The sequence below is a fragment of the Tinamus guttatus genome, unplaced genomic scaffold (genome assembly GCF_059628265.1).
Source record: "Tinamus guttatus ecotype Peru unplaced genomic scaffold, ASM5962826v1 Tinamus_guttatus_pri_ptg000473l, whole genome shotgun sequence".
NCBI lineage: Eukaryota > Metazoa > Chordata > Aves > Tinamiformes > Tinamidae > Tinamus > Tinamus guttatus.
Window position 1 is genome coordinate 2,007,108 of NW_028289007.1, and position 23,717 is coordinate 2,030,824.

The 23,717-nt window shown below is 36.8% G+C and overlaps 1 protein-coding gene across 1 annotated transcript in view; it reads left to right on the plus strand.

The window, feature by feature from the left end:
- The window catches only part of PRKN (parkin RBR E3 ubiquitin protein ligase), a 541,751-nt gene that overhangs the window by 412,807 nt on the left and 105,227 nt on the right, over positions 1-23,717 (plus strand). Inside the window, exon 8 of the mRNA XM_088532999.1 lies at positions 13,667-13,728. Within this exon, the coding sequence (XP_088389125.1) occupies positions 13,667-13,728 (62 nt within the window). The remainder of the gene's footprint in view (positions 1-13,666; positions 13,729-23,717) is intronic.

The following is a 23,717-nucleotide window of genomic DNA, read 5'->3' on the forward strand; positions in this document are numbered from 1 at the left end:
CTCTATTTATTTATTTATTTATCTGTTTAATATTCATGTAGTCATTGACATTAGCTTACTTTTTTACATGAGAACCTGCTGAACAGCACCGACACAAAGCACTAGCCTGAAACACAAAAATGTCACATGTCCCCTTAGATTATGCACAGTCTGTCTTTAAATGATAGCCTTAACCTTCAATTCAGTTGACCCGGGCCTGAAAAATACAAACTGACACTGAGGTGTATCTTTTTTTTAAATCAAAAATATTTGTTTGTTTTCAGATCATGGTTCCCAGCTACAGAAAAGAAGTTAGGAAACTATTATTTGAGTTGTCAGAGGTTTGGTTGATGAAGCACTTGTCACCTGAATCAGTTTTATATCACAGCTCTTCTAATTCAGTGTCTGTGATTCGAAAATAGCATTGTACCTCTCAGATGTTTAGTAAGCTGATTTGTTATCGCTCCAGTGAAGGAGTCCTAATGATCTCATGATGGGCATGTTGCTTTCCAGCATCCTGCTTTCCATCAAAACCTAAAAGTAACAAAAAGTGAAAATAAAATTAGGTAATGCTCCATAACCTTCATAGGGGAAATAGGTAAAATACCCTGTTACATGAATGTAGCATCAATGTATCTCAAGATAGGCAAGGGAAACCTTTTTGGTGTAACCAGAATACCAGTAACTAGTAAAGCAGGAAATGGATTGATTCTTTAAAGGGAAAGTCACAGATAACCATGGAAGCAGATGTAGGAAAATGCTCAGTCACAGCAATCTGTAGCCAAACATCAAAAATCCTGCTTTGCTCTTTCCTCTGTCCTCCCCTTTTCTCCTCAATAGACATCCATCAAAGTGAAAATAGGATTTCTGCTGGCCAGCCCGTGTCTTATAAATTGACACGAGACAGGAGAATCTTTTTGCCCGGAATCCCTGCTAAATTACATGAAACCAGGATTTATGCTGCATGTAAACTGTGTAAATCCAGTCAGCCTTTAAGAGGAAACCAATTTTGTAGTGTGTAAGCATCATTGATTTGTTAATCTGACTTTTTTTAAAAAAGCAAACTGATGTGGATTAGCCAGTTGTGATCGTGTGTCCCCTGGAAGTCATTTGAGTGCTGGATAGCCTAGTGAGTAAAGCACTAGAAATTAACCTTTAAGGTTCTGCCTATAAATTCAATTATTGATTCTTAAAAAAGATTCAGGTGATCTCATTAAATACAGTTTGCTGTAGCTTGAATCTAAATCCTGCCATACAGAATAATTTGTCATAATTGACAATCTTTTTTCTGAAACAGGCAGGAACTGAGCTACAATAAAAAAGCAAATCCTGTAGAAATTGGTACAGAAGAGTAGTGTGAAGAATCTCCAGCTGACTTGATGCTTAAGGGATGTTTTTCCCCCCCTTTTAGCTTTTATGCATGCTATTATAGCTCTATTTCCAACTATGCTCAGTCAGGGAAAAAAAAAAGTCTCTCTCTTAAAATTCAGGCAAGTTGGTGTTTTGGAGCCAGACATCTTTGTAGCAAAAATGAATTCCTGATCCATGACATAGCAGACACAAGTGGAAAATATATAGCATACAAGTGCAATATTGAAAGGCAGAAGTGATACAGAGTTCAGTACTTAACATACGAATGACTGCTCAGCAGTACTCTTTGAGAAATAATAGTTAACATGGTGTCAAAAGGGAAGTATACACGCAGTGAGACCTAATGTTGCTATTTTTACAATTGCAAATCAGTCATCTACTGAAAAGCTGCAAAGTCAAGTGCTCATTTTAATCCCATGAGAAAAAGAAAAAAATCTCAGCATTATGATTAGCTTCAATAACTTGACTTTCCATTTTGCACCACATGAACAAAACCAGAGGGGACAGATGCCTGGGCTCCATATTGCTGGGGAAGGGGGTGGCAGCGTGGTGCAGGGAGCTGTGGAGCAGCCTGCTCTGATAGGGCTTATCAGTGTGCTCAAGCACTAGCATCAATATCAGGGTCAGCAACGTTCCCAGGTTGTTTTCTAGTGCCTGCACCAGCATTCGTAGGGCCAAGCTCTGTGACTCCAGAATCCTACTGGGTACAAAATTTTCAGAGATTTTCTCATAGCTGTTTGTAAATGATTCATGCAGCAATATCTCCACCCAAAGAGGGAAAGAACAGAAAAGAAAAAAAAAAGACTTCCCCCTCCGCCAAAAAAAAATCTCTATATCCTGTGGGTCAGCTTGGAGAGTTGCTCTTCTGCCTGTCTATTCTGTCTTCAGATTCACAACTTGGAAACTCAACGCTGTTGAAGGGATACGGAGGTAAAATGTGCATGCTTTAGATATGAGCTCGGTAATTCAAATATTAGAAGAAATAGTGTCTTATTGAGTGTCTAATTCAATGAGGATGTAATGAGCCATTGTGATAATGGAATTATTGCAGGTTAATAAAAAAAAAAACATCGGACAAGACTAACTAATTGCAAGGTAAAGCATATCTCTGCTTCAAGTGGTAAAGATAAAATACGTATGCTGTTGCTCTGGATTAGCACAGAAGTTATTTGTGGCCATGTAAGCAAAGACTAGGAGTATCCTCTGGTGTGGAGCAGCAGCTGTTCCGTGCTAAATGCTAGTGTAATTTCATGAAATGGCTTGCACTAATTCACTTCAGTGTGCAGACGAGTCAGGGATGGCATAATGCTGAGCTACGTGGTTCTGCCCTTTCCCAGGAAACTGCAGCACGTCCATTTTCCCTCGTGTTCCTGGGCTCGTGCAGCCAGTGAGTGTGGGGTCAATTTTAGCAGCTCTGGAGATTCATGAACGTGGTGCAGGCGCAGCAGCCATCACAGGACAAGGACAGGGCCTCTCCAGCGCCACCCGGGTGGCCACAAGGCCCGTAGCAACGATGGGATGTCCTCCTTAATGGAGGAACAAAGTAAAGCCGATTCAGGTGTCAACGTGACGATTACCCAGAGAAAAATACTTTTCAATACTTTGCTGAAATCTGTGGGCTTTTAAAAACAGATATACCTCTGTCAGGTAGATATCATTCACTATTCCCTAACTGGTATTTCTGGGAAGACAGTTTCAGTGTTTATCATTCTTGATCAGAAAAAAAAAAATCTCAGAGGACTGGACTTCAACAGTACAAAAAAGATGGGCAGAATTTGTTTTGTTATTCTCAGTCTTAAATTTTTGAAATGCTGCAGAAAGAGACATGAATCTTAAAGTACTTCACTTGTTTCATAGGCAAATAGTAAGTTGTGTGCCATAAAAATGGATGGGCCATCTTTGATGCTCATTGACAGATCCAAAGCAAAGCATTCTTTATGAGAAAACACTGCATTGCTAATAAAGTGATCCCAACAAACAAGCTCGTGCTGCTTAATTTCCTTCCATGGAGCAATATTATAATTCTGACATACTGAAAAATTGCCTCGCAGAGACTCATATTGCATTTGTTGCTGAGTGCATCTTTGATATAACATTTGTTATTGCAGTGCTCGAGGTGTCTTCGGAGGAGTAATATTCTAAATGAACCTGGCTGTATTATCCCTTTAATGGAGAATGGAATTCTGCATTAAATTTTCAGCTGATTTCGAATGCGTTTCACCAGCTATTCGTTGCAAGTGATCTATTCAGGAGTAGGGACAGTATATAAATATAAAATCAGGAAAATCCTCGGCACTGTATCTGTGGGGAACCTCTCTGATCTTTATAATTCTTTTTTTGTTAGACAAACAGGCAGCGTGAACTTCTTTATTTATGCTTGCCTGTCAGGTTTTTTATAGTAGAAACACAAATCACTGTTAGTAATACAGGATTAGCCTGTCTTGCACAATGTTATTAGGATTAGTCCTGGGTAGAGAGTGACTTAATTTCTTTTATACTGTATTTAACTTTAGTTTTAATCCTATACCAGCATTTGCACTCAGAGGCAAACTCTACCTCCTTTGTTAGTGTAAATATTGAAGAACATATGTATTATAGCTCTGGATTTACAGAGGCAAAAATCAGAGCAGCATATAACCCCCCTCTGTGGACTTATATGTTCTGAACTGCCAGTAAAATGTAAAAAGATTGTACTATGATGTCCTATTAAACTTTGGGACTGGAAGGACAGTTTGTATTGAACACAGGCATTTTTCATAATTATGTTGCCTGCAGGGTTACCACCTGCCCTAATTTGATCTGATTAAGGTGAAATGCAGAACTGTCCTCGTTTTGTGAAAAGTGGAACTTTGCCATGTTCCATCACAGAGCGTGATAAAATATGCATAAATGTATTGCTCTTGAGGAAGAGGGAGGAAAATGTTATAAATAGGTAACAATTGACATTTCAACACCATTAAGAGAGTGCATGTCACTTTTAGACAGTTGCTTCATTCTTAAGTATTCTGGGCATGGTTTTACTGTCATAAGATCTCTGTGAAAAAGAGATCTTTGTTCAGCTATATTTGTACAATTTTGTGAGACATAATATATTCCATGCCTTTTTAAAATTCTCTTTTGGTTGGATGGGTTTATTGTCCATGAACATTTATTTTTAGAGTAGCCTGAGTTTGTCTTATAGTCTGAGTCATTTATGTAGCAATTTAAATATTTGTCTAAGCTCTCAGTGAAAGGCTTGTGTTGGGCTCTTATAAATGCTGCACAGATTAAAGGAATTGCTTTTTTTATATATACTGTTTGTGCAGAGTGACATCATATGGGAAAAAAAAAAAAAGAAAGAAAAAAAAGAAAGAAATCCAAAAGTAGCAAAAGAAAGCCTTGCTGTTTCCGAGTCACTGAATATTGTTTGCCATTCTCCAGGAGGAAATTTGTGCATGTTTATGCATGTGTGACTAAGAGAGCAAGACCTACATGTGTGCAAGTTGTTTTTTCTGTCAGATATTTAGGGAGCTTAGCATATTGATTTTCTTATACTGTGGACAAATAATAGCCATGAAAAATTGCATTTTAATTTCTTTTAATACTAGGTTCTGTAATTAGAATTACAAAATTGTGTTTACAATTATAATTACAATCGTATTTGTTCCCTGACACTGGGCCACAGCTTTCTTTATAGTACAATAACTTATTCTACTTACCTAGTGCATGTAGTAGCCTCACTTGGTAAAATATGAGTGCTTTGGACACAAGGGAATATACTGCAATCTGCGTTTTATCTCTCATCCCCAGAATTATAGAAGAACAGTTTTTTTACTCCAACTTTTAAGTGAAGAAAAATATATATATATTCACTCTCCATGTCTGATTCTCTTCACCTTGGGCTTTGTAATATACTTCTATTATGAAGCTATGAGTTGGATAACTGCTCTGTGATTTTTGTTTTAATTTTTTAATTTCAGCTTAGAAACCTTATAGTGCTGTCTGTATTTCATCTGTTTAATTCTGGCATTCAGAAATTACAGCCTTTTCAAGACTTGCCCTTCAGTAACTGGCAAATGAAATACTTTGACAGTTATTTTTGTTTTGTGTTGACTTTTATTCAGTAGTAGTTGGGTTTTCCCTGTGAAGACAATCTCCTCTCTTATAAATTCTCTAGCACATGCTGAAAGCTCCTGACCTCTCACTTGCCTTCTCAAAAGGACTGATCATCATCAAAGGCCAGTAGCAGCATGAAGGTGGGAATTTGAGAGAACAGGGTTTACTTGGGAGATTTCAACTACTTTTTGAATAAAAGATGAGAAAACCTTTCAGGAATTTGAGCTGATTGAGCTAAAAACCCAGTGTACTGACAGTGAAGAGCTCCTATCCGCCCACATGCTATGAAGAGTCTGTACAAATAAGTTTTATTAGTGAAGTGATGTTGTCCCTGTAAAATTAACTTCAGTTTCAACATAAGACAGTAACCTGAAGAGAGAGAAGGAATTCTCCTTTTTTAGGTCTCCTTCTAAAGCCAATGTTTTTGAGCAGTCCCTCTTCAGTTTCCCATTACACATAGACAGCATGAGTTAGATTTTGTTACATAAATATTGTAGTGTCTGACTTTTCTGGGAGTTGCCTGGGTGAATTAAAGTCTGTAATTTAAACAGGAATATTGGACAACCAGATGATAGAATCTGTAAGTCAAATACATTTGTTCTATTGCATGGTCACTAAGAAGTCAGCATCTCTTGGGCAATGCTGGATTTATTTTCAGACAACCTCCCTCCTCTGAGGGGCTCTTTAGGTAGTTCATTATACAGCAGTGCAGCACGTACTGCCAGAAATAACAGGCACTGCCATGCTGGCACAGCGCAGTGCAGTGTAATTCAGGGTTGGAATTCCCATGAAAAATAAACAGTATTTGTTCAAGGCTCTTTTAAATATTACCTTATGCAAAAAGCAAACAAGCAAGCTGGTCCTAAACCAAAATGTCAGGTCAATATTCCTGCTGATACTTTCTGCTGTAGAGATTCAAGGAAAGAACCTAGTAGGAGATGGCAAACGTGGTTCATTAGTTTTGGTCATTTGTCTTTAAAGCATCATTAAAAAAAAAAAAAAAACAGTAAGTAGCAGCCCTGCAAAGGCCAGAGCTGTGTGCACTGTGAGAAAGCCAGCCCAAGAGAGTTTTCTGTAATTCATCCGAGATGCTCTATTTCCTGTGAATGCTCAAACTTTATGTGAGCCTTTTCTATGTCTAAAGCATTCCCTTTGCAGAATTATTACACAAGTACTGCAGGGGAGCAAAATACTTTCCCTGTCCCTAACTGATTTTGAAATTAAGAAGTACATGCAAAAAGGAGTACAAAAAGGGGAATTTAACGTGTTCAATTGAGCAACTAACATCTCTGGTAAACTCAGAGCTCAACAGATATTCTGGCCTGCCAGTCACATTTTCAGGACACTTTCTCGAATACTTATTTTACTGGCCTTTTTGATCCCAAAAAAATGTATAAAACTTTTTACTAACTTTCACTCTTGGAAGTTAGTCAAGACTTGGCAAAATGACCATAATTCTGTTTGACAAGAGATTTAATCAGCAGAAAAGGGGATTTAATTCTGAAATTTTAAAAAGGAGCAACTCTACTTCTACTGTGGAGTAAACTGCAATAAATGACACTTGATCTTTCAAAAACCTGGCACTTCTTTTTTTTTTTTTTAAACAAAATATTAAATTCTGTGTCCAAAGCCAATATTTTTGCTGATGTGAGCATATGTAAGCACCACGGACTTAATTGTAACTATGTTCGCTTGAATCAACTGAAGAATTGCCCCGTTATTTGTGGTTTTAAAGAGGCTTTTAAGGATGTACAGGGAAGATCTTCACAATGTTGACCTGTGGGTGAGAAAGCCATCTGCAAATATGGTTTGTTGCCAGCTCTTGTTTAGCATTACGCACCAGCAAAGCTTTGCAGACTAACACATGCCTGTTGACTTTGCAAGGACAAATTTTTAAGGTCTTCAAATTTAACACCTTCATTTTAAGACTTGCAAATGATAGGTTTCAGGATTGAGATAACCAAATTATTCACAGAACAATTTGTCACTGTTGATCCCTCAAAAAATATGTCTTTCCTCTACAAAGAATGATATCTGTAAACACGCCGTAGATCCACAAATTAATGGCACGTGAGATTTGGCTGCATTACAAAATTCATAAGTGAAGAAGTAAAAAATCTTAATAATTTCCTAAAATATTTACAAACTATTGCTGATTAAGATGCAATAAAAAGGTGACAGTGGTTATAATGATACTCTCCTGTGGTATCTTTGAGAAGACCTTTCTACAACTTTCAGCCCAAGCAGTATGCCAGAGATAGGCTTATGTGCTCGTGGTCTGTAAATTACACATTTGATATTCTTCCTAGTAGCTGTTTTGCTTTACAATAAAATATTTGTGTAAGCCATATGCTGTTCTTATTTTTGCCTTTATTCGAGTTCCCCTAGCACTGAGAATGAGAAAAGGTCAACTGAATCATCAAAACATTTAATTAGCACAAATTAAATGGAGTCATTTACTACTTAAAAATCATTGTCTGTTTCCTTAGAAAGGATTACACTATCACCAACACAGAATTTTTCTTCACTGGGGGAGACACAAACAGCATAAAGATGTATTTCTTTTACACTACTATTGCAATTAGTAACCAGTTTAGAAAAGGCTGAGGTAGTGTGAAAGTGAACAAACACTTTCAAATTGCTGAATTCCCAAGCTGTTCAGGCTTGGGTGTTTTGTGAAAGTCTGACTTGGCTCCTTCTTCTTTGCTCCTAGTTGCTGGTCCTGTCTTTATCACACCCAGTGTGGTGCTGGGCTCTTTCTCTCCTTCCTGGTCATCATTTTGTTGTCGTATTGCATATACTGCTATTCCAGGACAGTATTTCCAGATATTTATATTTGTGGGTTGCTTCTAACACAAAACGTTTTCCTTATCTGTACTCAATTCTAGTAATTTTACTTAGACAAATCAGAAAAAAGGGACATTCATCCATTAATTTTCTAGGCATGAAATAACTGGTTATTCTCATCTATCTGAAACATTATTCAGCTGCAAGTTTGGCTTAGCAATTAGCTAACTGAGGAAAGAAATTCTTTGAAGGACACTGATAGATATTCATATATGGTTATGTTCAGCACTCACTAAAGGGTATGTACTTTTCAGAATTAACAAGGGTTGATGCACACATAAATTATAAGCAAGTAGAAATGGAATTTATGCCATGTTCATAATGTAAGTGCTCTGTTTGCAAGAGGCTAAACATGAGGGGAACAGTTTAAGCATATAAGTGAAGCATATGCATAAATGACTTGTTGGATTGCAGGTGCTGGGTAAAATTGATTTCATCTAACTTTAAAAGTTAGTTGTGTATATCTTCTCTAGTCACCTTAGACTCTATAGTTAATGGAGAGAAATAGCCCCAATAAAAGGATCTATTGCAGATGAGAGGTATTACCCTATGAGTGTGTATATTCCCCTCCACTGACTATAAAGGAAACATGAGAGCACTATATTAGTTCTAGATAACTAATTTTTAGATGCTGAAGTTCAGTGAAATGAATCTTACCTATATATTACCTCTATATATGCTCTTACCTCTATATATCCTTTTTGGGGAAAGATGGAAGGCAAGGCAAGAAAAATTGCTACATATCTTTGCTAGAAAATAAGGTGTAATATTCAATCTAACAGTATAGGTAGAAATGCTTGTAACTGTAAGGTATTTTGGAAGATATTATGCCTGAGCAGAGAATTCAGCCCCCACAGTAAAAAATATATTTATGACCAACATGCATTTCCATTTGGTACAAAATTTGGGAAGCAACATTCTTCCACTGCATTCAGCCCTAGCACCCTGACACTTGTATTGCCTCTCAGTTGTTTGTATTCAAGCTCTTCAGTTGCATTTTTTTCCATTTTATGCAATATTAAAGAGTTGATTTAATTTTTGTTTTGGCTGTTCACTGGAGAACATAAGTCATACAAAGAATTAATTTTAAGTAAAAACAAAAACAGAAGCTAATTCTGTATGAGAAAAAATATGTGACAATTTGTGTAATTAAATTGGTAGTGGTTGGAATCATAGTTTAATTATAAGTGTAACTGAGAATGTATGTACAGAGAAATTCAGCTCAGAGATTTATGATGTTAGGAGACATTACTTCTTCATCTGTCCGTCTTAAATTTTCCTTTTTAACTTTGCCTTTGGAACTGTGTCTCCTTATGCTAACAAATTAAAAATATCTTTATGAAGAGAGATAAGGTCTGGTGGCTGCAAATTTCTGTAATTTTAAATGTACAATTGAATCATAAGTATAGCTTTCCTATATTAGTATTTGGAGTAAATTAATAATGTGAAGTGGGAATCAAGCAACAAAGGAAATTACTAGAACAAATAATCTGGGATGTGATAGAAAATTTAAAAAGGAAACAAAGGTCTTTCTTACTCGCAGTGAGGTTTTAAAGCTACTGATGCTGTGAACTTGGTATTATCCATTCATACATTAGGTTCCTTCTGAGACTTTTGGGCCCCTTTCTTATGCCACCTTACTAGTTTTATGGATGTTACTTCTTTGAGGTCAATAGAGTTACATCAGAGAAAAAATGCTATAAAAAAACTAAAAATCTGCCCCAATTTCATACTCATTACTTCTCATTCTGCCTAAACAGCAGGCAAAAACCTGTAACAGTCACTGTAGCCAAGAACATATGATACACTTTAGATTTGAATTTCATCTGAAAGAGCAAACTAATAAATGCTTTAGCTGTCATTTTATCAGTCTGCAGATGTCTTCAGCTCAGAGTCTTGGCTTCTGATTAAAGGCAATTGTTCATGCTTTTGCATCACTGTCTTTTATTACCATAGTATTTAATTTTTATTGATTGATTTTTTTTAAATATTTCTATGTTTTGGTATATCTGTGTGGAAATTTTGTAAAAGCCTTTGTTTTTCTGAGTGATCATTGATTAGGAAGGGGAAAATGGAAAATTGATAATTGTTGGGTCTCTGGACTATAAGGGCTTCTGTACTACAGAGAGCATAGTAGCTAATCCTCAAAGCATCCTACACAAAGCAGCAAAAATCTGCAAAGTGCAGAGTATTTGTTTTCTGTGGCAAGGGCAAGTTGTATGTCAAAAACTTAAATACAGTTCTTCTTTTTCTTTTATGCTTTGATGCACAAAGTTTTTCTGTAAACCCAGTGGGTACGGTGCTTAACTTGTAATGGTTTTCAAATCTCTGTGTGTGTTTTCATGATGCATATATGCGGGCAAATATATGGCTTTTCGTGTGGGTGAGGTGGTGAAACACTCTCAGGACTTTTCAGATAAATAGGTATTTTTGATCTCATTTCTTTTTGCTTACAGAATGGCTATTTGTCTACAACCTTTGTCTCAAGTCAGAGTGCCAGAATTTGACATCACCCAAGGCTTTTTAAGAGCCACCACATAGCTGGTGAAAATAGGTCACAGTGTTGGAATGTGTTTGACAAAGGTCTGCTTAGAGAACAGAAGAAATTAAAGTAGACATAGGATGTATGATGAGTACATCCAAAAATATGCATAGAGAAAGGTGTTTTTTGATCGTACTTTATTTTTTTCCATGTTTCCTCATTGTTCCTATATTTTTCCTAAAATATTTTTTTAATCATTTTGCTTCTGCAATGTGAAGAACTGAAAGGACCAAAAGGACTTCTTACAAAGAACATATTACTAATTGCTAATGTATTTCAATATAATGATATTATTTAGCGTTTCTAAGACAATTGTTGCTGGACTGCGTCTTGAGAACAGTGACATCATTTTTATGCTACACCTCTTCCTTGTTTTCCTAGTGACTTCAGGTTCTGTTACTTAATCAGTTTTCAAGTTCCAGTGAAATTCTAGAGAATTAAAAGACTGAAAACTGGGTTAGGCAAATCTCTGGAAAATAAGCTGCAGAAAATATTCTATTGAAGATAGTGCCAGACATGTAGTAATACTAATAATAAATGCACATATATTACATCATATTTTTAATTTTTTAAAAAAGAAAGAACCACTGATTCCAGAGTTTCTATAGTCTCTTACGTAAGAGATAATGAGGATATATGTGAACAGTTCACATTTGGGAGATCATATAAATTACATATGAGGAGAGCAAAACTGGATGGTCTTCTGGGAGAAATAGGCATTAGGGAAATGATATTTCAAAGGGAACAAAAAGAGAAAGAGTTTTTGCTATGCACGCGACCAAACAAGTGAATACTTACACGTGATATTTAGGATGTAATGAATGAAATAAGAGATGAAGGAAAAAATGGGTGGCGAAGCAAGAAGCTGTAAAGATTATAAAAAGTGGAAGGAGGTAAGGAGCAGTTTAGCTGTTGTTAAGAAGCTAACATCTGTCCAAGATTAACATACCTGTAGTAGTGCACAATCAATGCATAATTTTTCAGTGGAAAATGCATAGAGAAAAACCATCAATAATTAAGTAAAGTCCTGAGGGTAAGGAACAGGATCCATGTTTTATGTGGTCTGTTCTGATCTGAAGCACAGAGAAGTTCACAGCTCTGGGCTCAGTTCAAGAAGTTAGTGGGGCAGAGCAGCAGATACATTGAGAGTTTCAATTAACTGAAGGATGGACATATAAAAGTCAATGAAAGTAGACTGAAAATGCAGCATAGAAGTGATTCACTTCTGAAGGTGAAGGTAGTAATGATGACTTTACATACACTGAGAAGAAGTTGAATAAAACAGTGAGAGTTTGAGCATGGAGGGAAGTGAGGAGGGAAGAAAAGAATCACAGAGAGAAAACTCGCATTCAAGTGCATGAGTATTCTGGTGCATGAGGGAAAGAAGAGATAGACAGGGAGAAGGCGAGAAGGCTATTAGGAGATAAGTTTTTATTAAATGGGAAGAACCAGTAGTATTAATAAGAAATAAGCTACTAATAAATGTTTCTTACTCTATGCTTAAACCTTGGATGCCTTTAAAGGGTTCACTCATAGAGTTTTGTTGATGGTACCTTCTACATGTACCTGTTTTGAATGGCAATAGACAATTTGCCATGTTGTTTTAGGTAGCGTTTAAATCCATTCCCTAAGTAGAGACAGCCATACCATTAGACTCATACTAATATAACTGTGTGTGTCTATACAGACCTTTCAGTTTCTCTGTTTTCAAATAGGTTTGCTTTTTTTTCCTTTTGTATCCCAAACATAACTTCACCAACATAAATTGTGAGTTTCAGCCATGCCTGAGTTTGTCTTTGAGTGAAGTCACACTGCTGATGGAGATATCCTGACAGCCATAACCAAATTAATTTCATGCTTTTAGTAACATACAATAAGGTGAAAGAGAACTTTTTCATAAGTCTGTCATCAGAAAAGCAGGCTGATAAAAATCTTACTTCCTCCCACATTCTGGGGAAAAATATGTTTTCCTTTTATGGAAGCGGTACCCTACACCTTTTTTGGTATACAAGCAGATTCTTAATATATGGTAAGAAAAATAAAGCCCAGACTGCTTTCACAGGTCTGCACTTTTATTCCTTGCCAGAAACGAGTGTAGTAGTCTACAGAAGTGAGTAATAGAACTGTGATTTCATCACAGCCTCACAGGTCAGTAAACTGTATAGCACCAAGAGACATGATTTTTCTTGTTAGCTTGTAGAGATGTGAATGTCTGTAACAATCAAGGTTAATCTAACGCTAAATTTGGCAAATCTCTCCTCTGCCTATGTAGTTGGTTTGTGTGTTACATCAATGGGTGACAACTGCTTATTTTTCGCAGTGGATTGTATTTGTGACAGCCAAAAGTAAAGTGATCTGTGAGGCCTGCAGAGTCTGTGAAGTCCTTCAGGGAATCAGAGAAAACCTGCATTACACTTAGAAATGAGTCCAAAGCTGGCATGTGAATCAGAATTCAGCTTTGGGTAGCTCCAAGGTTTTGATGTGAGATCCTCTTTTAACAAGCTTGTTGGCTTACACTAAGGGGCTGGCGATATCTGCCAGACAGCGCTACGATTTTCATCTTGCTTTTGGTTTGCAGCCCTTTGGGAAAACAGCTAGCATATACAGAACATAACCTTTCTGACTGTTCTTGGTAGTATGCTCAGAAATGTGGAAGGATTATTTGATAGATGGTTTTCAGCCTCCTTATGCCAGCAGAACCATGGCTAATCTTTCTAATCTTCTTTATCTAATGTAATCTGTGTATTGTATCCTCTCTGTATCTGTGTGTCTTACACTGAAACAGCACTGACGGGGAGCTCTAAAATGCCTGTTTTTGTTTCTTCCCAACAGCTGGCTGTCCAGACTCCTTGATTAAAGAGCTTCATCACTTCAGGATTCTGGGGGAAGAGCAGGTGAGTTAGCATCTCAAAGGCGGCGTCATCGTGTCATGAAAGATAGACGCTAATGAGGCAGTTTCGGCTTTCTCCAGAGAGGCAGTGTGTGTCTCATGACCCCCAGTGACCTGAAATGTGAGGAAAAAGCACATGAGAGATACACATGAGATATTTTTTTTTCATTCTATCCATCAGCCTTGGCAGGTTATTAATTGGTACATCTGCTATCTGCCACAGTTTTTCAGGTTTGGACTACAGCAGTAAACAGGTTCTCTAAAACATCAGAGAGGCAAATAGGCTAAGGGATTGATATTTACAGCTATTCATAATCAGATCCTTCTCTTTTTCTGGCCTTTTTTGTCTCTTTTAAAGGTATGTTTCTCATTCATGGTTATAGATGTGCTTTGTACTCGCAGAACTTTTTCTAAGACAGGTCTTGAGAAAGCATGACATGCTTTTGTAACACTCAGAAAGTGGTCACAGTTCCTATTTTGCCAATATTAAAACTAATGTACAGGTATATTGAGAATATAGCCTTAAATTTTGAAAGGGAAGTTGCATTTTTGAATACTCAGCATTTCTGAAATTCAGAGTGACCACATCTGTCAAGTCTGCTTTTCCTAATGTCCTGTTTGTGGAGCCTGACTGCCTAACAGAGCTGCAGGTTCCAGGGAGCAAGGACATAACAGGTCAGCATTCATGTACTGTGCATCAGAGTATCAGTGTCTTTTAGAAAATCTAGCCCCAAGGGACTTGGGTAAAGCTATGTGAAGTCTGTGTCAGAGGCAGGAGAAGGTCCTGAAATGTCCAGTCTAAGTCTGCTTCCGTAGGTGTTAGATCTGACATTATTGTCTAGAATCTCCTTTTGCTCCACTGTTCCCTTTCAATCCCCTACAGGTTTATTTTGATGGTAGTTAGGAGTGCTGGTAAGTTTTCTACATTTTCAGTGTTCCCCTGTCAGAGTCTCTTTCCAGCTGTTACAGAAAGTCAGGCTAATTCCTCAGGGACTCAGTTTCTCCTCAGCAAGAAGGCAGCCTAGAGAGGAGTGTGGGTGGATTTAACTGACAGACATAGAAAAAAAAAAAAAGCCAAAAAACAGGCCATGCAATTCCCAAGGAGAGAATGAAAGGAGGACTCTGTTGAGACTGAGGATTTAGGAAGAACAAATAAAAGAAATTATGACTAGAATTGTCTGGGCTGGGGAAGTAGAGGGAAGAGGTACACCAGGGATGGAGCTTGGAGAAGGAGGAGAGATGGAGCTGACTGGGAGAGGAGAGAAATGGTAGTAGAAACCAGGGTAAGAAGGGGTAAAGGAGATTTGTACCAAGGACTGGGGGGCAGTGACTTAAGTAAAGAAACTGCCTAGAAGAGACTTGTAAATAATGAAGGTCTGTACTAAGTCTGTACTAAGCCCAAGAAGTTGAAGCTATGCAGAGCAGACTGGGAAGAGAGGAAAGAAGGGAGAGTTTGAAAGTGGAAGGAGTGAACAGGGATTGGAGGGAGAGGGCTCAACCAGAATTTGATAGCTCTGAGCACAGAATTACAGAACCCAGCCTTGATAGTGATCGCTGGCAGACCTGATACAATTTACTTGTAACTGTAAGTCTTTTTTTTTCTTTTTTTTTGTGTGTTTTTTGTTTAGTTTTGTTCTAGAAAAGGAAGATAGAAGACGAGGGTTAAAAGAGTTGAATGCAAATCAAAAAATCAGAAATTAGTAAATGTCAGATTTAAGACTGCCCATTTAATTTTTCTTTATTCACCTTTGTCAACCCACCCTTGTGTTTTTGCATTCAGAGGGCATTAAATTATATGGTTATACATTAACTCCCAAACTAAGATGAACAAGCAACTTAAAACAGAGGACAAATCTGTATCTAATAATAGGAAAAATCTTGAAAACAGTGGACTGAGGAGGAGTTCTATACTCGTAGAACTGCTGCTAAAATAAACACATTATTTTTGCCATACAGAATACTTCTGGCAATTTTCAGGCTTTTATAATGGAATTACTCCTTTCTTATTGTCTAAACATTTTTATTGACCTAAACAGATGAAAAATGTTTCACAGCATGAATTAGGAGCATAAAACAAGGTAGATGGAAAGATGTTTGGCAGCACAGATCTGACCTATAAAGATTTGCTGTTCACTGAAAATGGCTACTCTAACTGGATATTTGGATACAGTGATCATCATCAGAGTCTTTACAAATGTCTTTGCAAGTAATTAGCATTCCCATGCTACTTGAATTATTTCACAAGCCCTTACAAATGTAAAGAATACTGCAATTACATTCTCCCTCACAAAACTAATATTGTGATGAGTCTTGTAGTAGCATCTGCTAGGAATTAGACCACAGTTTGATAGTTAGGGAGAAACTGCTGCAAAACAAAGTTAAAAAAAAAAAGGCTAAGATCATGTAAATAAAGAAAACAAGGGATTTCAGGCAAATTGCTTATTCACATGACTATTTAATTATTTCTTATATTTAGTTAGTTATATAATTTGAAAGAATGTTATAGAGTATGTCTTTTTCTGTTGTCATGTGTACTAGATAGAAAAAAAATCAAAATTAATTAAAACCTTGCTTAATTCAGACTACTTACAATTTCAGCATTACTGACTAGCAAATATATGCTTCAAACCCATGCAATAGTCCAAGAATAACAAGGGCATCTTCCTGATACATATTCAATCTAGGTTTACTTTGAAAATGCTTGTAAGATCAGATTATAATAATGGAATGGAGCATTGTAATGATCTTTTCTGATCTCCTTTAGAATCCAGATTACATGACTTCCTTGAATTAATGCTTGTTCAAACTAGAGTGTAATGCATAGAAAAACATCCACGCTTTGTTTAGAAATCACTTTCAGACATTACATCCTATTATACCTTTCAGTCATGAAGGACAGAAAATTTTCTTTCAACCATTCTGTCACTACTCTCCCTATATCTCCCATTCCTCAATGTGCAGATCCTTTGCACATCCTTTCCCTTTTTCCTATCAGAAGGCAATGAGCACTCAACATAAAACAGCGGCTTGAATTTGTGAATGTGATTCAGAAAAAGCCACTGTGTCCCTAAAAAGGATGAGATTGCCTATGCAACAAAACTGAGTCACTTCGTCAAGCAGATAGTCAGATAAATATTTTTCAGCCAAAAAAATAGTTTTAAATGCACATAGCAAGTGTACTCATAGCTTCCAAGTAATCACAGACTGCCCAATGAGAGGGAATGTAATTTTCCTCCTAAGCAATTCCTATTTATTCATCTAAGAGATGCTTTAGAGCTTTCGGACATGGACGGGCACAGCTCCGATTCAGCTCACCAATCCATCACACCATCTTGCCACCGCTTCAGACAGAAACCACAATGTGCAATTTTGAACAATATTGTTTGTTCCTAGAAAATAACTTTACATTTCACTGTGCTGAAATATAAGTTGTTTGTTCAAAGACAGTTTACCAGCAGTGCAGATTGCTTTGCAGCATAAACCTATCTTATTCATTACCTCTTCTTCTCAATTTCTTGCAAACTTTCTCTGTTTTAAGTTTTTGGTTTTCTTCCAAGCCATTGATAAAAAATTTAAGTGGCATAAGGCCAAGAATCCATACCTTCAGGACCTTTTGGAAAACACAACTGTCTGGTGAAGATTACCTGTTTATAATTACATTTTGAAACCTGATAGATCACTAAGTTTTAATCCTCTTAGTATATGGGACGTTAATTTTGTATCACTCTTGATACTTAATCAAAATGTCATGTGACACGAAGATGAATGCCTTAGAGAAGTCTGCTTCATCAACTCTTTTAATATCATCAAACAAACTTCAGTGAAATTAAAATCAAGAAACTATTGCTAATACAAATCCATAGTCTCCACCATTTCTTTGTCGGGTGTTTGTTTCCTGTAAATACTGAGCATATATCACTTTTGATGATGTCTGTAAGAAATAAAAGTGGTGGAAAATAGTTTGTGTGCCTGGATATCTGTCTATTTAATTAACTGCTTATTTAGCTAAACATAAGCATTGAAGGAGCACTAATACTGAGGAAAAAAAAGGTTTTATGTTTATTTTGAAATGTGATGAGTTGCTAATCATGCAAATATTTGCTAAAAAGAAATTCTATAATGATAACACAGTTATGACTATGACAGTTGTCCAAAAAGACAAAACTCTGTAGTATCCCAAACACATTAACTTCCCATGTTGCCCATTGGTGATTTGTTGCATCCCACTCAAAGATGTGCTTTTTGGAAAATGCTTTCCAGATGAGAATTTTCTCTTTTAAGATTTCACTGTTTTTTGACTGGTTGACAGGACAGTTTTTGAAGGACGAATTATTTTTAGAATTGATGGAAAGAGGTAATCATAGTCTAGTGCAGTGATAAAACAGAATGAGCTCTTTTGGTATAAGATACATATTCAGGGTACCTAACTTCCCACATATAATTGGCTTCCCAAGTAATTGATTTCAAATGCAACACAAGTACTTTCAGGAACAGATTGCTGCTCCACTTGATACTTGTCCCTCAGAAGGTGCCAGAGAGTCTGACCTAGAAAAGTCTCTAAAGGCAAACCTCTTCTAGAGCTGGTGAATGTGAAAAAGCTTTTTTATGTCTTGGATCATTATTCTTTTTCTGCTTTCTGGTTTATTGCCACGTTATAAGACGGAGCAGATGCACAAAAACAAGTTCAGCAGCTTTGCTTGGTTTGCTTCAGTCTCCTCTTGAGAAATTCTCCCACTGCAAAACTCTGTAGAAGGCAAAGAGGATCTGCTAGACGTCTCCTGCCCCAAGAAGGGTAAACCCTGAAGTTCGCCTGAAGTCCTTAGCACTGAGAAGTGTGTTGTTGTTGATGATGATTTTTTTTTCTATTTAATTATTCATAATCCCTTAATTTCCCCTTGCATAACTGAGGAAATCCTGCTCCCTATCTAACTGCTCACAGGTATCTGAGCTGTATTCAGGAATGGGGTGAAACCAGGTGGTTTCACCTGGTTACTAACCAGGTGGTAGCAGTAATCCTGTGCTCTGTCAAGCTGGCTATCTCTGCAAATAACAGCAAGTGGATCCACATTTGGTGATAGTACAAACTACATACAAAAGCATGCTAAAGATGCAGTAAATACGGTAAAATACACTGCTAGACAGGTAGTTCAACAAGGCAGTGCTGGAGAAACAGAGAGAACATTTTAATTCAGACCTGAGCACTATGATATCCGACCATAGCAGTTTGACTAGCGATGCACTGTTATGGAGTCTCCCTAATGACTCTCCAAGAAACCTCCCTTTTCCTTTCTCCCTAAAGTGATTAAAAAAATCTCGTTTAATTGTTTAAATGGAATATTGTGATTCATGAATAAAATAGTAGCTACATCTGAAGGCTGGAAGGGAAAACAAATAATGCAAGAGCAATATGCAGCTATACCTGAGTGCCCCCAACAGGTCAGAGCACAGATGAAGTGAATGGCATGCTAGTAGCAGGAAAAGAAGCCACTAAGTAATGTATAGCTGCGATTCTCTGCTATATCATCTGGTCTGACAACTTTGCAGAATGTATCGGCCAGTTTTTTTGTATTTTGACAGGGGAATGATCAATTTTAACAGATTTCTCCTATCAGCTGCTACTGCAACTCATATCACTGCTCACTTTTTCTTTAGAAATGTTGTGGGTGTTTATATCCCTGGAATCAGGGCAAGCCTGGCTGGCAGTCCATTTTTTGCCTATTTCAGTGTGATTTGGGGGAAAGTAAGGTCACAGAATATGCTGTTTTGAAAATCTGAAGATGCACATTCTGTTCAAAAGTGGTGTGGGCTTGTGCAAGCTTTCACTGTTAACTATAACTTTAGGAAATATGGGAATCTAGTACAGAGAGAATGCGGTGAAGACAGAAAGTTTTAGTTTTGATTTGTTTTTTAAAAACATGTGTGCGCCAGGGGAAGGTTCTCTTAAATTTTTGCTTACAGCAAATATACTAGTGACTGTATTTGTTTTTAAGAATTAATTTTAAGGTATATGTTGCAAAAGTAATATAAAATTAAACTGATTGATACATGCTATTTACCCACTCTAGAAAAAGAAATGCAATTTTAAATAATCAGTAGTTTCATGCAGGAAGATGCTGAATATGAGCAACAAAGTGCTTCTGAAGTATCTGCGGGTCAAGAATTTTGGGTAACTGCATTTAGAATAATAATTCACATGCAGTCCAAAAAAAAATTCTGAATGAATTTTTACTAAATAATTCCAGTTCATAGTTACCTAACAAAATACTTTTTTATTTGCATCTTTGTGAATGACTTCCTGTGTTTCTATTTTCCCACTTTTTTTCCTCCATGGATTCACCCTTCTGCACAGACTATCCGAATGCCACTGTTGCCTACCTGCTTCTTTCAGTTTCCTCTCCTTGTCTTTCTCCTCTCAGATTTTGGTCCACCTCAGGTAGTTTGCTGTTTGGATTTGTCATCCAGAACTGTCTCTCTAAAATTGAACTACTCTGTTTAACTTGTTTAAATGCCGTTCCCCTTTATATATTATTTTTCCTTTTTTTTTTTTTTCTATCGTCATTGGGCCTACACAGCAAACTTTACAAACTTTACAGCCATTTCTACATCTATGACTTGTCTTTCTCCTCTTCCTGTATATATTTGCTTTAAATGTCTACTAACCATCTTCTTTCCGGATTTCACACATAATGCAAATACATGTGGGCTCCTCAGCTATGTTTTTCTTCAGCTATGTTTATCAGAATTTTAGCCTTTCTGAGTTCTTGTCATAGACAGGACATCCATACTGTTCCTTCTTTTTTTTTCCCCTCATATTGTCTGTATTTCAAAGAAGTGAGAATACTTTGTTCTTGGTTTAGCAGCTGAAATGAACGATGAGCGATGAAAGACTTCAGTGCTTCCAAAAACACAAATAGAGAAACACCCACTTTGTTTGATTCAAAGAATGGGTTTTAACCCCAGTGTTCAGCCTTGCAGCTGGATGAACAAATGAAGGCAGGATGTGTTCTGTTCCTTGGGTGAATTTTCAGCCGTTTTCATGGGATATGTATATATTTGTTGAACCAGAAAAGAAGAATGGCTCTCTTCTAGTGACCTGGGAAGTGGAATTCCTGGCAGTCTGTAGCTTCAGTGGATCCTACACAAAATGTAACAATATCAACTGAAAAAAATAAGCTTTCTTTGCATCTGTTAGAGTTTTGGTGGTTGTCATTTGTAGGGAAGAAAGGAATATGGATTGGAGCTCCACGGTCAGAATGAATTGAATGGTAATCTCCAGCATTTGGTCTATTCAGACTGATCTCACAAGTATCTGCAGAAGACCGCAAGTTTCCACCAGTTTGCAAATAGTGTAACATACATACATACATCTTCTTCACTGCCAAGGCCTTACATCATGTTACGTCTTCTTTATTCAGTTTGGTTCCCTGAAAACATCCTCAAGTGTCCTCCCTTCTCACTGCTCTCAATTTTTTTCTTACTCCTGAACTTGTGCTTTTTTTCATGCCACTCTGCAAACTGTAGTCTTTCCTTTCTCTCTATCTATCTGATCTACTTCCATTTCATCCATGAATTGTGCTGCACTGGTACAGTCATGGGTTTCCCACCTAAAGTATTTTCTTTTCAATGACAAAGTCAAAAACTGCCAGCCCTCTAGAAGGCAGTTCTTCTGGTGTCCTTTGTGGTGTGTACAGTGCTCCGGGGGGAACAAAAAGTTGCTGATGCTTCTCACCTAACCATGGGCCAGCAGAGGAGTCCACCAACTCAGGAAAAATAAAGTAGGGTGGTCCAGTTTCAACCTCTGATTCTTCATATGCATGTTATATAAGTTCACCTCATTATAATTTCAGGCTCCTTCCCTATGCCACTTTTTTAAGTTTTACAAGTCCAATGTGTGCTGAGTTTTGTACTTTTAGAGGTCTAATTGCATTATGTAACTAATTTTTTTTCATATGTGTATAATATATATAAATAAAGTGCTTAGACTACATTATGGACTAATAGCCTCCAAAATCTAATTTTAAGACACACAGATGGTTATTTGATTTATAGGAGCAGTAAAAACAATCTGACTCCAGAAAGTAGATTTTCTTCCCTCTGAGACAATTACATGCAGTTAAAAGAAACAAGTAATCAAATTAGCCTTTAGAGATTAAAATTTTTGGTTTTACATCTACTAGTAGACTTTCATCCAAAGTTCCATGGGAGGCTACTACTGAGCAGCTGATTTTGGGTATGAGAAGAAAAAAGTTGGAGAAGAATATGTGCCCAGTGTATGAAGGTAAAATTAAAATAGCAATAGCATAAAATAGCGTATTGAAGCATGACTTGCAAATCAAATAACATGGCGGTAAGCACTGTTTTCATAAGGTGCATTTTGCAGGGGTTTTATGCATCCATTTCAGGTTTGTCTTAATATCTGAATCTCAATGCAGCTGAAAATACAGTGATCCTTAGTTAAACCTGCTTTATTCTTGTTTCAGCCCAATGATTTCAATTATATTACCTGATTTAGAGTATCAAAAGATTGAATCTCCTGGTACCGTTCTAAGACTCAAAGGGATACCATCCCAATCTAGAAAATGAGGAGCAGGGAATAAATGATTAAATTTATCCAGCCTTCATGTCTGTGTCATACTATAATTTATTATAATTTATAAAAATCATTTATAAAAGCCCTGACAAGTCTTTATAAACAAAGCTTGCATGAAAGAACTTCATAATGTGGTAGAAATACCATTAAGCAGAGCTGTGATTTTTTCACTTAAAATTTTATTCAGTTAGAAGTATAGATTTGGGTTAGGTGGTACAATTCACAAATTAAGGAGAAGGTTTACTGCAGAATGCTATTTTCACACACGCACGCACGCACAAACGATGTTTTATGACTGTCTTGTGCACGTGTGTTTAGCTGTCTTAGTGCTGGTGATTGATGTAAATCATGATTTTTAAAGATTTTTTAAAAAAAAAATCAGCATTGAAATATATATTCCATTGGTGAATCTGGCAATTATTTACCTACCTGTATTTCTGAGGCCCTTATTAAAGTAGTATATAAATGCCTGACATACTTTGCTCAAAAGTTGATTTCCCACAGCAGTAGACAGCTGGTGATTTCTGTGTAATTTTATGCCCCTCATTACCATAGTATTTGATGTCTCATGACTATTAATGGATTTTTCCTCTCAACACCACAGTGAAATCAGCAAGTATCATTCTCCCTCTTAACAAATGGGGAACTGATGAGGAGCACAGATTAAGTGACTTATGTGAAAACCACAGGAAGGCTGTACTGCTGCCAGGAATTGAAATCAGGGATCATGAATGCTCGTACAGCCAAGTTCCCCATATAATAACTTTTGTAAGAACATCTCCCTGAAAATAATTGGAGATATTTTTCCTACTTATAACATGTTCAGATGCCTTTTACACATGATGAGTTCTTTCTCTTAAATTGGGGACACTGATAATAACTAATAGATACTGTAAAATATTTCAAATGTACACAAGAATTAGATTCATTTCAATGACAGCTGTCTAAATGTTAGATGTGTAGCAAATGTTACAAATGTCCAACAAATGTTAGTTGTCTCAGCTTCAACTATAGCCCTTCCACAGGGTGATTCATGCCACCTATCTTAGACATGACGTTTAAGACAGGATAAATTCCCTTCTAGGTATAGATTCCCTTTCTCTTCTCATGCAATATAGCTGGAGCCTATATGACTTGTTCAAGCAAGATACTTAATTCCTGAAGAACTAAAGCTGGGTGAGGTTTAACCTATCTAGATACTTAAACTTTGCTTTCTAAAAGAGTTTAGGCCTACTCTGATCCTAGTGACTTATTGGTTATTATTGGTTTGGCAGCACATAAAGTGGGAGTCATCTGACTTTAGATGTCACCACTTAGCTAATTGTCTTATCTCCCCTTCTAGCTAATAAAATAAGACACTTTGGAGTTCAGTTCTTCTCATGTTAGTGTACAAATGTAGACAG